At 44.4% G+C, this 17,002-nt stretch overlaps 1 protein-coding gene across 2 annotated transcripts in view; it reads right to left on the reverse strand.

The window, feature by feature from the left end:
• The window catches only part of NRG3 (neuregulin 3), a 577,425-nt gene that overhangs the window by 34,138 nt on the left and 526,285 nt on the right, over positions 1 to 17,002 (reverse strand). For both annotated transcript variants that reach the window (XM_083614719.1, XM_083614718.1), the window contains one exon: positions 2,685 to 2,787. In XM_083614719.1, coding sequence (XP_083470845.1) covers positions 2,685 to 2,787 — 103 coding nt within the window. The remainder of the gene's footprint in view (positions 1 to 2,684; positions 2,788 to 17,002) is intronic.

Below are 17,002 nucleotides of genomic sequence, written 5' to 3' on the forward strand. Positions count from 1 at the left end.
TAGTTCGCCTTCATCTCTCTTAATACTAGAACCCTTTAACAAAGCTGAATGTCGGAAGATTCAGGATGGGCAAAAAATGGTACTTCTTTGCAGCTCATATAGTTAAAGGGTAGAATTTGCTCCCACAAGCTGTAGTGATGCCCATCAACTTGGATGGCTTTAAAATTCAGACAAATTCAGAGATCGCAAGGCTATCAATGGCTACTACGCACAATGGCTATGCATTACTTTCACTGTTGGGAGGCAGAAAGACTATAAATGCCAGTTGTTGGGAATCACAAATGGGGAGAGTGCTGTTTTGCTCATGCCCTACTAGTGAACTCCCCATATATCTCTGGCTGGCCACTGTGAGAACAGGATATGGGATCAGATGGGCCTTTGGTCTGATTCAGCAGAGCTCTTCTCTTGTTCTTAAGAGCCACCCATCATCCAAGAACTGCAAAATTCAGCAATACTAAATTTCAAAAACTTCTGAAATTTTCACATTTTAGACTCGTGACTCAGTCACTTCACATTCTAGATACATATAGGGAGCTATGGTAGATTCTAATAGGGCAAGGCTCTATATTGTTGTGATATATGCACATTGACTCCTGGTTTCCTGGTTTAAGAACCATGAAACTGTTGCTTGCATAATTTGCGGCTGATGAACTATGTGCCATAGCAAGGACAATGAGAGCTACAGAGAAAGCTTTGATTTTATTTGGTCAGTGAAGCCAGTTCAATGGTGGGGGGGGGGCTGTTCTACTCAATAAAAATTAAGAAATTAAATAATGCATTTGTGGATTTGAGTATTCCAAGGATGCCAACGCACAGGTTGTACAATGTGTAAGTGTGACATCCGAGAACACATATTTCCTCCTTCAGAATAATTATCTAAAACACAGAACATAAAATGAAAACATAATGGTTAATCATAAAATAACAGAAAAGTAATCAATGCCTTGTCTAGACAGCATTTTATTGCAATGGGCATAGGTCTAGTAGGGACATATATTATAAGTTTCTACTTTTTTTTTGGTGGGCATAAACAGCCAAAGTCAAGTGCACTTAAATTCTACTTATTTCAATGAGGAATAAAATCATGTCCTGAAATTTCTCCCATTGAAATTAATGGAACTTAACCTGGGCTGCATCATTCTCTGACTGCTAAACAGTCCCCAACCATTGTCCATCATTGACTTTTGATGTGGTATGGTTCGCCAGAGAGCTTTTGAGTGGCATACATGTTCCTCTCTTCACAGAAACAGGATAAGAACAGGAGGTGATACGAGGGAAGAAGGACTTGTCCTTTTCAAAGGGCCTAACATTTATCACACAAAAGGCACTCAGCCCAAGAGACATTCAAATCACTTTTTGAATCACCTCCTCCATTTTCTAGGCCTAGTTCCCAGGACAGCGGCCTAAATGTGATGTTTCTCAAGGGCAAAAACGGATTTTAGTGGCTACTAGTAATAAATTTCAGTAGGTTATAGACTTGACTGAAGTAGAAGTGACATCAGTTGCATGGATGCACTTAACATGCATATTATTTGTTAGGTAAATTACTGCCATAAGGAAGCCTGAAGCATTGGGGGGGGCAGGAGAAGTATAACTCTTCCTTTCCTTGCCAAGTTCCTGGCACAAACTGCTTCTCCGTAGCGGCTATTTGCCGTTGGAGGAAGCCTACACTGCGGGCAATGGAGGTGTTTCTTGAAATGCAAATAGCCAACGTGAAGAGTTCATTTTCGTCAGAACTGTAACGGGGAAAGGAGTCAAACTATGGCTTCCCCAAACCTGCAGTCCTGAGGATCCTCTTTACATTCAAAAAATCTGCAAATTAAATGGATTACTGCAATGAACATCACATCTAGGTTGGCTCCAAATGTAATTTTAGTGTGGGCTTGAGCATGCTCAATGGAATTTTTGACTTTTCCTCTTTTAATGGCAGACCCTCGTGCTATGTAAGAAGCTGTTGTGAGGGGAATAACAACTCAGTGCCCATGACAAACCACAGTTCCCAGGATTCTCTGAGCGACACCATGAATGTTTGAAGCAGTATAATACTGCTTTAGAGGTGTAGCATGGTGCAGATAGGGCCATTCTCCCTTCCTTTCTTTCTAAGCAAGCTTGGACCTTCATTTATTAACTGCCAGCAGCCCAATCTTGTGAGTCATTGAGCAGTTTGAGCCATATAAACTACCAGGCCCTCTGCATCTTCCGATATATAACCGATAAATCTGTCATGAATCAAAATAGATACGCTCGAGCCAGATGCAGACATTACCATACTATGAATTTATTTATTTTATGGATCACAAAATTGTCGCCAGGATGTTCAGCATTGTTTCACCTAAAGCCAGTTTTTGTGATATATGAAAAGCTGGTAGGAAAACGATGCATTTTCATACCTTTCCAGAAGATCAAAGAAGATTAACCTCTTCAAACCCTTCCCATTCATCTATGTTCCTGTATGCAAACTCTGATAAATGACATTATGAGTGTCAGTCATGGAGATGGTGGGGGCGTTTTTACATGCAGGGTTTTTTGTGGGGGGAGGGGAGAGCATGTTGACTCACAAGGAAATAATGTATATCGGGTCTCTGGTATCTTACTCTCTTCAGAAATAATGCCATGGAGGAAAAACACAGAAGAACTGAAAAGGCGTAAGGATGACAGGACAGAGGCTAGACAAAGGCTCTTACTTTGTTTTGAAGTAGAACGCTGCACAGATCATGCCCACTATGACTATGCCAAAGACGATACAGGAAATAGACAGCACTTGTCGCTGGTAAACCTCTTCGCTCTCTGTGGACAGCAAAATTGAAAATTATGGTAACATTAAACAGCAACATCTAGAAATAGGGGAACTTATTATTATTATTTTAAGGGTGTGTGAATCAGCATGACACGCTCTTCATACGGAGAACAGGAAGTGTGCAGATTTTGGCTTGGAGAAACCATCCCCGACTTAGGATCCCCACCTGCATGCTGTTATGAGAGACATGGGTCTGCTGCACTGGCCCAAACAGAATTCTCCCCCCAAGGAGACCCTATAAACATGTAATCAGGATTATGGCATGAAGTGGTGCCATCACATTTTGCGTTTATGTACCCCGGAGGGCAGGGAAACATATGATCTGATTATATGGCTCATCAGACAGGAAGTGATCCTACACATCACAGGGGAATAGGGTAGACTTGACATGGGAGTGGGGCTTGTTTGATGTGGCAGTCCTGTAACTCAAGTGACACATCATCCCATCTTTGGGATGCTATCCTATACCCCCACTTTCTAAGGGACATGCATGCGACTGTGCTGTTAGTTCCTTATACAAGACTTTGGACTTTCGAATAAAGGAGCCAACTTCTCGTGAGGTTCCCTTCAGGTGACTGCTGTGGACCTTGAAAACGACTATGAAAACCAAGGGCATTTATCTGATATGATCGTTATCCGATTCTTCAGAAAGCTATATAAATAGCATCCATAGGGCAGGAGGGAGGTGGTGGGTGAAAGGTTGGAAGCTGGACTCTATTTTTAATACTCAGTCATGTTCATCACTTACAAGGCTCATTGGGATTCACTCGTTTCTGACCACAACCCCATTCCTTTAAAAATGTACAGGATGGTTTTTGGGTTATTTTTTTTTGCTTTGGACTATATAGCACTCCTGCCTAAGCCTCCACGTTGTTCCCCCAGATTCCAAGTGTACAAACAACATAAAACACTGAAAGATTTACAGCGCTGAAAAGAAAGGAACAAAGCCAAACCAAAAAGAAACCCCTGCAGTTTGATAGAGTTGGATGAAAGCCAAAGTCTTTCCATAGTTTCTGATGTGCTCCACTGCACAGGATATTACTTTCATGGGAATAGTGTAGTTTATTTTGGGGAGGGCAGGGGGTGGCAGACAAGGAGGGGAAGCAATAGCCTTGGTAAACATCACTGCTGCATAATTAACTTGAAGAGAGGGATGAAATGGAAATCAAGAATATGAGAAAACATTCTGTCTCATGTGAGGACAAGCAGTCGACAATTAATAGGCAGCTGGAACACCGTATGTGGAAATGAATCAATAATTCTTTAAGTGATTTATTTTAATTTCAAAAGGCTTTCTTAATATACCAACTGAGTATCAAATTGGCTGGATTATATTGCTACCTGTTAACATATGACAGGAATTAAATACAAGGCTTGAAGGGGAAATGCATAGATTCAAAAGTATGGATGTATGTTACGGCCAAATACTGTAGTGGGGGAGGAACACTTGCTCTGGTCAAGAAACCCAGGCATGCATCTGACTGTGGCTCCATTAATTCCAAATGAGGGAGCAGAACTGAATGAGTGAAAGAAAAAAATGACCACCGGATCAGCTGCTCTCATTGAAATGAATGGGGAATCTTTAGGTGACAATGAGGGTCAGCGGGACAACTCAGACTCTCACGCGCAGGAATCAGTGCTGCTCCAGAGTAATTGTTTTTGTTGCTTTACAACAGAGTGAAAACCATCCTCCCCCTCACAACAATTTGTGTTGATTAAAAAAATAAAATAAAACCCCATTCTTTTCAAAAGGAAAGATTTAAGCATGCATTTAAGTCTCCCATTTAAATCCACAGGACTGAAAACCATTTCATAAACTGCAAGGCGATCTGCATACAAATTGGATTTGCAATTGAGCATACACTGGGCAGGGAGCTGCAGACAACTCTTGTTGTTTGGAGCATATACCTATATGATACATGCATTTCCAAACACATGGTTGTCTGATTCACACATTACATTTTTAGGTGCACAATGTGTGCCCTTAGAATTGTTTTACTTTGAGTGAATAGTGCACAATGTGTTTTTTTCAGCTGAATTATATACTTCAAAAAGGTTTAATTCTTTTTAAAGTGTTACCAACAACAAAATTACAAAATAAACCTGTTTGAACACAGAAAAGAGCATGTTTCAAAAACAGCGGTGGATATTTATTTTTCAGCCGCTCAGGTTCAGAACCACAATCAATAATTGTAGTATATACCCAGAGCATACTAGAATCACCCGCTGAGTTCAGCAGTAGTTACTTATTCTCTCTCTCTCTCTCTCTCTCTCTCTCTCTCTCTCTCTCTCTGTATTTTCCCCGATTGCAACTGCAAAATAAGCAAAATATTTTTTTAAAAAAAGAAAAAATGCACATGGGGTCTGCTTGGCTGTAGGTAAATGATGCAACCACATGGTGGAAAGAATTAGGATACTGGTTAAATGGGAAAGGCTTGAGCAATCTGCCATGACCATGTGGTTGGGTCACTCACAAGCAACCCTCAACCACATCAGGGCTGCAGCTAGAATGTGGAGGGAGGGAAGTGGGAAGGGCTAACTTCTTCCAGGGTTAAGGGCAGCTGGAAAGCAGTGTTCAAGTGGGGGATTGGGAGCTTGGTAAGGGAGGAAGGGGGTGTGTTATGTACTGAGTTGAATAGGATCCAAAAGGCACACTTCGACGAGAGGCTGCCGGTGGTGCTAGCATGCGACGCCTCACCCTATGGCATTGGCGCTGTCCTGGGACACCAACTCCCGGATGGAAGAGAGGTACCGGTGGCATACTTTTCCCAGACACTCAACGCAACCGAGCGGAACTACTCGCAAATCGACAAGGAGGGTCTGGCAATCGTGAAGGGAGTAAAAAAATTCCATGATTTCTTGTACGGGCGGCCCTTCACCGTGGTGACTGACCACAAGCCCTTGCTTGGCTTGTTTGCCCCCGAAAAGCAGACCCCCCAAGTGCTGTCTCCTCATGCCCTCAGGTGGTCAATTTTCCTTGCCAGCTACCAGTATGCACTGATTCACCGCCCTGGGAAGGCGATGGGCCATGCAGACGCCCTCAGCAGGCTACCACTACCGGAAACAGGCCCCGACCCAGCACCTGCACAAGAGGTTATGAGCCTGGAGCTGCTTCCCGACCGCCCCATTCAGGCACAAGAAGTTGCACACCATTCCAAGAAAGATAGGGTCATCTCCCGGGTCCTGGACTGGGTGTGGAGGGGATGGCCCAGCAGCAGCCCCGGGCCAGAATTCGCCGGCTACACAACCCGCAAACATGAACTGTCGGCCCACAAGGGGTGCCTGTTATGGGGAAGCAGGGTCGTTGTTCCCCAGCCCCTCCGCAAAAGGGTCCTCACAGCCCTACATGAGACACACCCAGGGGTAGTAAGAATGAAGGCCCTTGCCAGGAGTTATGTGTGGTGGCCGGGGATCGACGGAGAGATAGAGGCCTGGGTCAAACACTGCCAGGCCTGCCAAGAATCCCGCCCAGATCCCCCAAGGGCCCCAGTCCAGTCCTGGGAGTCCGCCCGAGCACCATGGTCACGCCTGCATGTGGACTTCGCTGGACCCTTTCAGGGGAAAACATTCTTCATAGTGGTGGACTCCTACACCAAATGGCTGGAAGTCGCACTGGTACCGTCCACTTCTACGTCCGCAGCCATCCGGGTACTACGCAGGCTGTTTGCAACCCACGGGCTCCCTGACACTCTCGTCTCAGACAACGGGACTGCATTTACGTCAGGAGAATTCCAAACCTTCACAGCGCAGAATGCCATCCGCCACATCCGTTCGGCGCCATTCCACCCTGCCACCAATGGCCAAGCAGAACGCATGGTGCGGACCACCAAGGACACCCTTCGCCGCATGACGCAAGGGGATTGGGAGTACCGCCTTGCCACATTCCTCCTAGCACAACACAGCACCCCCAGCTCAACGACTGGCTGGAGCCCCGCTGAACTACTAATGGGTCGGCGCCTTGCAATCAGATTGGACCGCCTTCACCCCGATAGAGCTCAGGATGAGGTAGTGGTGGGGGAAGGCAGGAACCCCCGGACCTTCGAGGCCCAGGACCCAGTGTACGCAAAGAATTTTGGGGCAGGCCCAGCATGGGTACCCGCCACAGTCACCAGGGTCACTGGTCCCATGTCGTACGAGGTGCTAACGGATGGGGGGCAATGCTGGCGCCGCCACTGCGACCAGATACGGCGACGATTCCCGGGAGAAAACCAGGAGGAGGAAAGGTCAGAGGAGTCCCAAGGGAACAGAGGGGCAGTGAGGCCCATAGAGCAGGAGGGGCCAGCAGGAGAGGCAGAATCAGTAAATACAGAGAGGACCCGCGAGGCCGAAAGGACACCGGAACCAGAACCACGACTGAGCGAGCCAGTTGCACCAGACCAAACAGGCCCATCACAGCCAGCATCCTTGGAACATGAGCCAGAACCTGAACCCCGGACGAGGGAACACCCCAGGCCGCAACGCACACGTAGGCCACCGGCGTACCTCGAGGACTATGAATGCGACCTCCCGGGCAGGACTGGAACTTAGAGGGGAGGGGTGTTATGTACTGAGTTGAATAGGATCCAAAAGGCAGCAGTCTGATTGGTCCTAGAACAATAGGATTCAGAATGCAGCAGTCTGATTGGTCCTAGAACAATGCAGCAGTATGATTGGTTGGCAGGAACCACCCAATCATGCTCCAGATAGAAGTGAATCCACAACTTGATTGGCTTACAGTAGAATTCCGGAATTAGCCAATCATGTGCAGCCCATTGTGTAAATAATGTATATAAAGCAGATACTTTGAGGGGACTTTCATTCATTCATTCCTCCTCACCACTATGAGCTGAATAAAGAGCATGAAATCACTTTGCGACTCTGAGTATATTTCAGGGTGGATGACGGGGAGCATTCACTAGAGAGGGGTGTCTGGGAGGTGAGGAGTGGAGGAATTCAGGAGGTAGACAAGACTGGAGGCAAGTAGTGTCCTTGATAGCTGGGAAAGGGGAGGAAGCAAGCAGAAAGGCAGTGCTGGCAAAGGTGTCAGAGGGGAAGGAGAAAATGGGCTGCAGATGGTGGTCCGGATCGGGTAGGGCATGGGCGTGTGTTGCAGGAACACACAAATCTGCCCCCTCAAGGGGAAAATTAGATGGGAGGGGGTTGGGCTCGCGTGAGAGTGCAGGGCCAATGAACCTACATCCCGGTTTTCACCACCAGGAAGTTGGAGGGTATGAAATTGAATCCCTCACATGTCCTTAAGCCCAGGGTGGATGTAGACAGGAAAAACGACGACTCTATAAATAAGTCAGAAATGAGATAACAAAGAAAAAAACCACTACGGAAAATCGCTTCTTGAAATTTCATGCTCTCTGCCGCCATCTGGTGTTGCATGTTTATAGCACATTCAAACCACTGTTTCTTTACTAGTGTAGCCGAGTCCTCAGTCTAGCTTTCAACTGCCTCTTATAGTCAGGGGTATTCTTTTTACTGGTGACAGCCTTCCTTCTCTCCTAGTGGTGGATTCCCCCCCCCCCCAATCCATTCATAACCCTCTGCTTCCCCTGCTTTTGTGCCCTTTACTTAGCATCTGCTTCATCACTAGGTCTTTCTGCCTTCCCTGCTCTTCTCCAGCATTAGAACAACTGAACCAACTGCTTGAAGATGGTTCCCTATCTGCACAAAATCCCTAAGCACAGACTCCAAGGTATTCTGCAGTGCAGATTCCAAAATGCTCATAAATTACACTGAAACTTGAAAAATCAGTGAGGGTTTTTTTGTTCTGTTTTTACTTGCTTGTGTTTGGTTTGGTTCTCGCACATAAAACACATTGGAGGGCTAGAAAGTGGTATAAAATTGTTATTTTAAAAATATAAATAAATAAACTGGAACCTCCTCTCTTGGTCTGAACCTTCATTACTGGGGATCTCCTTCATACTTAAACATTAATGTAACCCAAAATAAAGAGGTGTCTGTCAGCTATCGCCTTGCAGCAGATATTATATCAGGCTGTAACAGAGGAAGAAAGAGAAAGGAGCATTCGTGATGAGGGTCTCCTCTCCTTGAACTTTCCCGTATCAGCTAGTTATCAGAACATCTTCTGATTAAGAACATGAACCTGAGTTCATCCGTTTCCTTCTCCCTCCCTCCCAAACCATTTTCCTTTCACATCTTGTTTTTTTAGAAAGTAAGCCCGAAGGCAGGGTCTGCCTTTGTGTGCGTGTGCGAAAGAGATTTTTTAAGCTGCCCAGGAGCCTATTTTTGACTGAAAGGGGCAAATAAGAATAAGTAAACATATATGAATCAATTTCTTTGAAATGATTATCATTCCTATGTCTTCAATGTTCCTCAGAGCTTTCAAAAATGAGCATTCAAAAATTAATTTTCCTCTTATACCTGTGTGTTCTACTCTGTGCAAATAAATGGATGGAAGAGATTTTCCATACGCCTCAGACTGAATCTTTCTATTGTACATTGGCTTCCTCAAGACTCAGGCACTGTTTGCACAGCAGGATCAATATTTCTTTGCTCTTATATTTTTTTTTCTCTTTCCCTCCTTTGCGAGACACCTCCCTTTTCTTCCACTCACCTCTCCCCCCCTCAACCTGAATCCAAATTCCTCATTAAAGATCCCTAATCCTTTCACCGATCTCTTCAATTGCTGATATAGAGCATTTAAATTGCCAGTGACCCAGAGAAGCAAACTCTTCTTTCCGTACACCTCCTCATTCCACTGAGCCGAATGCATCTAATAAACCAGCCGAGAGAATGAGCATGTTTTGAAATCTTACCTAACTATAGGTGAGATCCAGCAAAATATACAATGAAAAAGTGTGGAGGTGTGATTAGGAGACCTTTGGCAAAGCATCTGGTCCTTAGGAATTACATCTTGAAGAGTGAAACTGTCAAACCCAAACTTTTAAGAAATTGATGCAAGCACAGAGTCTTATCAGGGAATGAGCAGAAAAGGCTACATTTTGTATAATCCAAGTAAATATTCGGCAGGGACTGAACATGCTAACTGCAAATTATGCTGTGTCACATAATTTAAACACACACACACACATACACAAATTTAATTATCTCTGGAAGCGGTTAAGCAATTTAAGTTGAGTAATTAATTAAGCAGGATATGGATTCAGTGACTGGTTGACTGTATCGGTTGCGCAGATACATATTGTCATAAAACGAATAGCAATGGCAAATGGTTTGGGGAATTCAGAGGGCCTACCCACCATGACATCTGCCTTGCTCATTGTGATGATTAAGCTGGTTCTAATAAATGCCTAGGATGGCATCTGGCAAGCTATCAAGTCAAGGTGCATGATTTTCTACTATTTGACATTAACAATTAAAGAAAACAAACCACCTTCTCCTTAAGGGATGCTTCCACAGCTAAAAGAAAAATGATCCGGAATGCTATCTTGTCACATACACCCAAATTTTACTTTCCCCACAATGCAAATAAAACACAGGATTGTAGTTGACCCTGGATCCCTTCCTCCTCAAGTGTCCCTAATTGATGGACCCTATGAGGGTGAAACAGGAGAGTGCAAAATATGGTTTGAAGCTCAACATCAAAAAAACGAAGATCATGGCCACTGGTCCCATCACCTCCTGGCAAATAGAAAGGGAAGAAATGGAGGCAGTGAGAGATTTTACTTTCTTGGGCTCTATGATCACTGCAGATGGTGACAGCAGCCACGAAATTAAAAGACACTTGCTTCTTGGGAGAAAAGCAATGACAAACCTAGACAGCATCTTAAAAAGCAGAGACATCACCTTGCCAACAAAGGTCCGTATAGTTAAAGCTATGGTTTTCCCAGTAGTGATGTATGGAAGTGAGAGCTGGACCATAAAGAAGGCTGATCGTCGAAGAATTGATGCTTTTGAATTATGGTGCTGGAGGAGACTTTTGAGAGTCCCATGGACAGCAAGAAGATCAAACCTATCCATTCTTAAGGAAATCAGCCCTGAGTGCTCACTGGGCAGACAGATTCTGAAGCTGAGGATCCAATACTTTGGCCACCTCATGAGAAGAGAAGACTCCCTGGAAAAGACCCTGATGTTGGGAAAGATGGAGGGCACAAGGAGAAGGGGACGACAGAGGATGAGATGGTTTGATAGTGCCTGGCGTGCTCTGGTCCATGGGGTCATGAAGAGTTGGACATGACTAATCAACAACAACAACAATTCCCCTTTCCGTACAGTTTCATTCCTTTTTGTCTAACCCAAGAGTTATCAAGTACTACAGCCTACGGCTTAGCCTCTTTCACACATGCTCGCCCACACAGAAATAACAGCCTTCCCTGCATACAGAAAATTGTATATCAAAGTTACAGCCCACCAAGTGCCTTCCTCCCTAATGTACCAGTTTTCATGTGAAAGGATTAAACTTTATGCACATAGAGCAGCATGTGATACGTCTCCCCACCAAGATCTGATGTTGGCAGTGTCCCTCGAGAGCCATAAGGCATGGTTTTGCTGCATGCATCGATCAGCTCAAATTCACCTGTGCCATCAAGTGGCCTGCCATTCAGGACTGAGTCACTGCATGATGTGCTGTGCATATACAGTTGCAATAAAAAGTATTCAAATGCTCATTGCAAATCAGATTTATTATCAAAGTTTACCAGACTTTCAGCTGTTTGCAATGAGCAAAGTGGAGGGGGCAATATTCTTAACAAGCTTTAAATTACCATTCTTGGACACGGTTGGTATTAGATTGCAAAAATGCCATTTCCTTGTGAAGACCTTATATAATCATACCTTGGAAATCAAATGGATTCTGTTCCGAAAGTAAGGATTTTGGATTCTATTCAACTAACTTTTACTCAGAGCAGATCCACAAAAATTAATGGCCATAAATATGCCGAGATGGCAAAGCTTACAGGAAGAATTAGAAACCAGGAAGAGGTGGTCTTTAATAAAGAATGGGGGAAGTTTATAATTTATTTGAAAAGCTATTGTAAACAGTTATATACATTGGTAGGATTGACAGAAAACTTGTAGTAAAAATTTGAACTATGGCTTGACAAAGAAGTTATAAAAATAGAGTTATGAAAGAGATGCAGAGGGGGAAATCATTACATTAAGATCAACAATGGGGGGAGGGAAGTCAAAAGGGATTATATGATTATGTATTTAATTCATTTGTTTATGTAAAATAGAAAATGCAAAAATGAAATTTATTTTTTTTAAAAATGAAATTAATGACCATAATTCACTTAGGTCCATTATTTTCCATGCATCTACTCTGAGTTACTTGAATACGCCCCTTTATAATGAACAGTTTGAAAGCAAAAATAGAAGTGAATTGTTTTTAATTCTGCCTTTGAAGAAGAAATGCAGAAAAAGAAAAAGAAACACTTTGTATTATGACTCAGCTAATTAAGACAGACAGAATTCCATTTGTCAGTAATTAAAACAACAAGGACATTTCTGTCCATGACTGTGTGATCTATTAATTCCTTGGCATATTAAGAAAAATTCAGAAGAGAGTGGAAAACGTTTTACAAGATAGTCGTGTTAAAATGCTTCATGGGTGCAAATTCATACAACTGCAATTCATGGGGTGTGACAGCCCTGGTCTTTCCCGCTGTCAGTCAGCTGATCAGGAGCACAGGCTCATGCCTTCTCTGTAGCTGTCTGGGACACCCAGACCCTCAGATGCAGGGGAGCTTCAACACTCCTTGTAAAGTAACATTCTCACTGGCTGTATTGTGACACCAGTAGAAGTTCAACCAATCACTAGTCTTATTGAGGCAACCAGATCCCCAGCTAGCTTGCAGTAGTGGCTGGTGACCATTTCCAGGAGGAACAGACACAGGAGACCAATGTTAGGTAGAAGCAGAACCAATGGCAGGCAGAGCAAACTAATTCTACTTTTGTGCCTATCTTCCTCCCTGCTGAATTCTACAAGTTCAACACTGAGACAAGGAGAAGCTGTCTGGATGGGTGCTGGTAGCTCAGTGCTCCATTCACCCTAACAGGCCAGTCTGAGGGGCGGAGGAAGGGGGCGGTGGGGGCTGTGTGCCCTGGGTGTCATCACTGAGGGGGGGTGATATTTGGCATGCTACCCGCCTGCGACTCCCAAGCCTACCCCTAGCCGTTGGGGAAAGGGGCAGAGCTGCACCGCCTTGCTGGTGGCCTCCACCCCTTCCCCCTTCATTTTGTTTTTTTAAAAAATAATTTTTATTTTATCATATTCACATTTTGTTACATAATTCTATAACTTAATACATTACTCTACAAGAGCATCAACCTCCTTCCCTCCCTCTTTCTGACTTCCACATACCTTTCCATATTCTTCGCTTTTCTATAATCACTTATTTACCTTTTATCATATTATAATATTTCACCTTATTATCAGTAAATCAGTTCCTTATATTTACATTACAAAACATTTCAGTTCAAACCTAAATGTTTTCAAATGTTTACAATTTTCTTTCATGTAAGATATAAATTTGTTCCAGTCCTTTTGAAACAGTTTGTCACGCTGATTCTGGATCTTCCCCATCAACTTGGCCATCTCTACGTACTCCACCATCTTAACCAGCCAGTCTTCCAGTGCTGGAAGTTCCTGCTGCTTCCATTTCTGAGCCAGAAGAGTCCTTGCAGCCCTTGTGGTCTTCTCCCTTCATTTTGACAGCTCGCGGAAGGCTTGCAATTTATATAATTCCCATGAACCATGAACTTTTGTTCCCCTGCTCCAGGGCTGCTTCCTGGGGGGGGGAGCCTCCCCCAAGCTGTCAAAAGGAAGAGGGAAGGGAGGAAGGCTGCTGGCAAAGTGGCGCGGCTCCCTCCCCCCCCCCTGCGCCCAGGAAGCAGCCTGCCATGGGCAGCTCGCTCCACCCCACTGGGTATCTCACCCCCTGGAATGCTTGCCACAAAGCCCCCCTGGAACACTCACCCCACCCCCATGGCCCCACCCCTGGGTGCACGGCATGTGCACCACTCTGGGTGCTGGAGCAGCTAGCTCCGCCTCTGGCCAGCCTCTGCTGATTTTGGAAATGATTAAAAGGGCACCTAAACAAATGCAGGGACGCGGGTGGCGCTGTGGGTTAAACCACAAAGCCTAGGGCTTGCCGATTGGAAGGTCGGCAGTTCGAATCCCCGTGACGGGGTGATGTCCCGTTGCTCTGTCCCTGCTCCTGCCAACCTAGCAGTTTGAAAGCACGTCAAAGTGCAAGTAGATAAATAGGTACTGCTGCGGCGGGAAGGTAAATGGCGTTTCCGTGCGCTGCTCTGGTTCACCAGAAGCGGCTTAGTCATGCTGGCCACATGACCCAGAAGCTGTATGCCGACTCCCTTGGCCAACAAAGCGAGATGAGCGCCACAACCCCAGTCAGCCACGACTGGACCTAATGGTCAAGGGTCCCTTTACCTTTAAACAAATGCAAACAGGGCACCCTGATCTTCTATGATGTCTTCAGAATGGTGGACAGGATAAGTAACTCAGAAGCTCCGCAATGGGGAGAGAAAGGATAATGGTCAGAGGCTTTACATATGGGGCTAATGCAAAATAGCGCACTGCAGAGCAACAGGGTCTACACATTCATGGACCCTTTGAAAAAGTGCTCAGATGTTTGGGAACAAATGGAGAACAGGGAGGACTGAATCCAGCCCCCAACTCCAGAAAGCTGAGCAGTGGGATTATGTGTTTTAAAAGAAGGCTACAGCTGTACAATTCCAACTGTGCGCATGGGAATCTTGTGTGCATTTCTCCTCATCTAGCTAGAGAATGGAGTATGTTTGCAGAAGTCTGCTTTGGGGTGCATATTCTCTGAGCTGAAATGGGTCAACGGGAGAATGTGCACCCCCTCAGCGTTTCAGCAATAATTGGCTGCTACTTGTGGTCCACCATGCATGCTGCAAGGATAGTGGGCGATATTCTCCTTGGAGACTAATAAAAGATATATTGCAAAAAAATAAAATAAAAATGGTTTAGGCACTTCAATATTATACTGACCACAACTATCATGCACATCAACCACTGACTTTAAATTATGAGCTACTGATATAATATTTGAACTTTATTGGCTTATAATGAGTTTTTGAGCTGTGACTAAAGCTCAGGCATATAAATTTAATTCTAACAGAGGCTTTGGGAGGGTTTGCTATTTCATTCTATTATCTGTGCTATCAGTGGTTTTATGTATCAGAAATATTTAAAAGCTAACACTAAAAAAAGCTAATACAGACTGCACCCAAGTGGATATTTTTTTGTGGGGACGAGGGTTGGAGGGGAATTATATAGCTATATTGCATTTTTAAAAATTTAAATCCATTTTTAAAATTTCATTCACAGTACCACCTTATAAAAACAACAGGCTTAAAAGGAAAGCTGAAGTTAACAAAAACAAACTTGTCAGAATCCCTTACAACGGTATTGTGGTTATCTGTCAGACACATTATGTTAGAGGTTGTTTTCCATGGACAAGAGAGACTGTCAGGGAAAAAAAAAATTCTGACGTACAACCATTATAAGGATGCAATAATACATGCATTGTAATTAGTAGATTGGGGTTCCTACTGAACCCAGTTGTCTTTGTCCATGGAGTTTTCTTGGCAGGGATACTGGAGTGGCTTGCCGGTTCCTGCTCCAGGTGGATCACGTTTGGTCAAAACTCTCCACTATGACCTGTCCATCTTGGGTGCCCTGCTCGGCATAGTTCATAGCTTCTCTGAGTTATTCAAGCCCCTTCGCCATGGCAAGACAGTGATCTGACTTCAAGAAGATCAAACCTATCCATTCTGAAGGAAATCAGCCCTGAGTGCTCACTGAAAGGACAGATCCTGAAGCTGAGGCTCCAGTAATTAGGCCACCTCATGAGAAGAGAAGACTCCCTGGAAAAGACCCTGATGTTGAGAAAGATGAAGGGCACAAGGAGAAGGGGACGGCGGAGGATGAGATGGTTGGATAGTGTTCTCGAAGCTACCAGCATGAGTTTGACCAAACTGCGAGAGGCAGTGGAAGACAGGAGTGCCTGGCGTGCTCTGGTCCATGGGGTTACGAAGAGTCGGACATGACTAAATGACTAAACAACAACAACTCTGAACCCAGGGACCTGAAAATCATAACAATCATGATGATTTAAAAGGTCCTATAGCTCATCAGAGAGTTGTTCATTCTTGAAAGACAAAATTCAGGAACCTGAGTGGGCCCAGATGGAGAAAAGAATGGATCCTGGCAGGTAGAGATGCAGAGACCTTGTCTGAAGCCCAGCAGTCAAAACACAAAGGTCAAGCAAAACCTGTGGTTGATCTAAAGCAGGAATGGTGAGGATCTGTAGTCCTCCAGATGTTTTTGGACTACAGCTTCCATAATCTCTGAACATTGGCCATGCTGGCTGGGACTGCCATGTTGCCATCAATAAATGTTGAGTGAGTGGTGGTTTAAAGGACTAGATGTGCAAGGTAAGTATATTCATACTTTTCTGTGCATATTTCATGGTTACAGTTTGCGTACCGATTCTGTATAGCAAATAATAATGATGTGCTACATTTTGTGTGTGTGTATACAAGATTAGGGAACAGAGCCAGAAAGAAGACGACAACAGGATCTTATTGACAGACGGGAACAAGTGCTGAAAAGTTTGGCAACCACTACTTTAAATCTGCAGTCTTTCAAAACTCCATGCATATTAAGGCCGCTTTAATCAACACAAGCTGTATAAATCCAGGGCCGAGTGAATACAGGAAATGATTGCCAAATATTTGACTGAAACAAGAAATGAATTAACTTTCACCAGGCTGATGCCCCTTTTAATTCTGCAAACATTCAACCTTAGCATCAATTACTTGTGTAAATGATTGCAGGGAGGGGAATCTTCAGCATGGACAAGAATGGGCCAATGCTGCATTTTAAACTCATAGTCATTCACCTCTGACCTGCATTTCTAGACATGCAGCCTTAAAGTATGGTCATTCACCCAGCCAGACTCAGCATTAAGAGTTCTCAGATGGCCTGTACACATTCATGACAATGCAGCTACGTGGTCGTATACTGATGTCAATGCATGCTGCATGCAATCTGCCAGCTCAGCAGCTGGGACTGCAGGTGCATAGCTCTGTGAAATAAGATGCAAATATGTTGATCAGCTATTTGGAAAGGGAGCTTCCTTATACCAGGTCAGGCTATTAATCTGACTACCCAGGACTGTCTCTTCTGGCCTCCAAGACGTCAGGCAGAGGTCTTTCCTATCTCCAACCACCCGATCTTTTTAG

This window comes from Podarcis filfolensis (assembly GCF_964270895.1).
Source record: "Podarcis filfolensis genome assembly, chromosome: 5".
NCBI classification, from domain to species: domain Eukaryota; kingdom Metazoa; phylum Chordata; class Lepidosauria; order Squamata; family Lacertidae; genus Podarcis; species Podarcis filfolensis.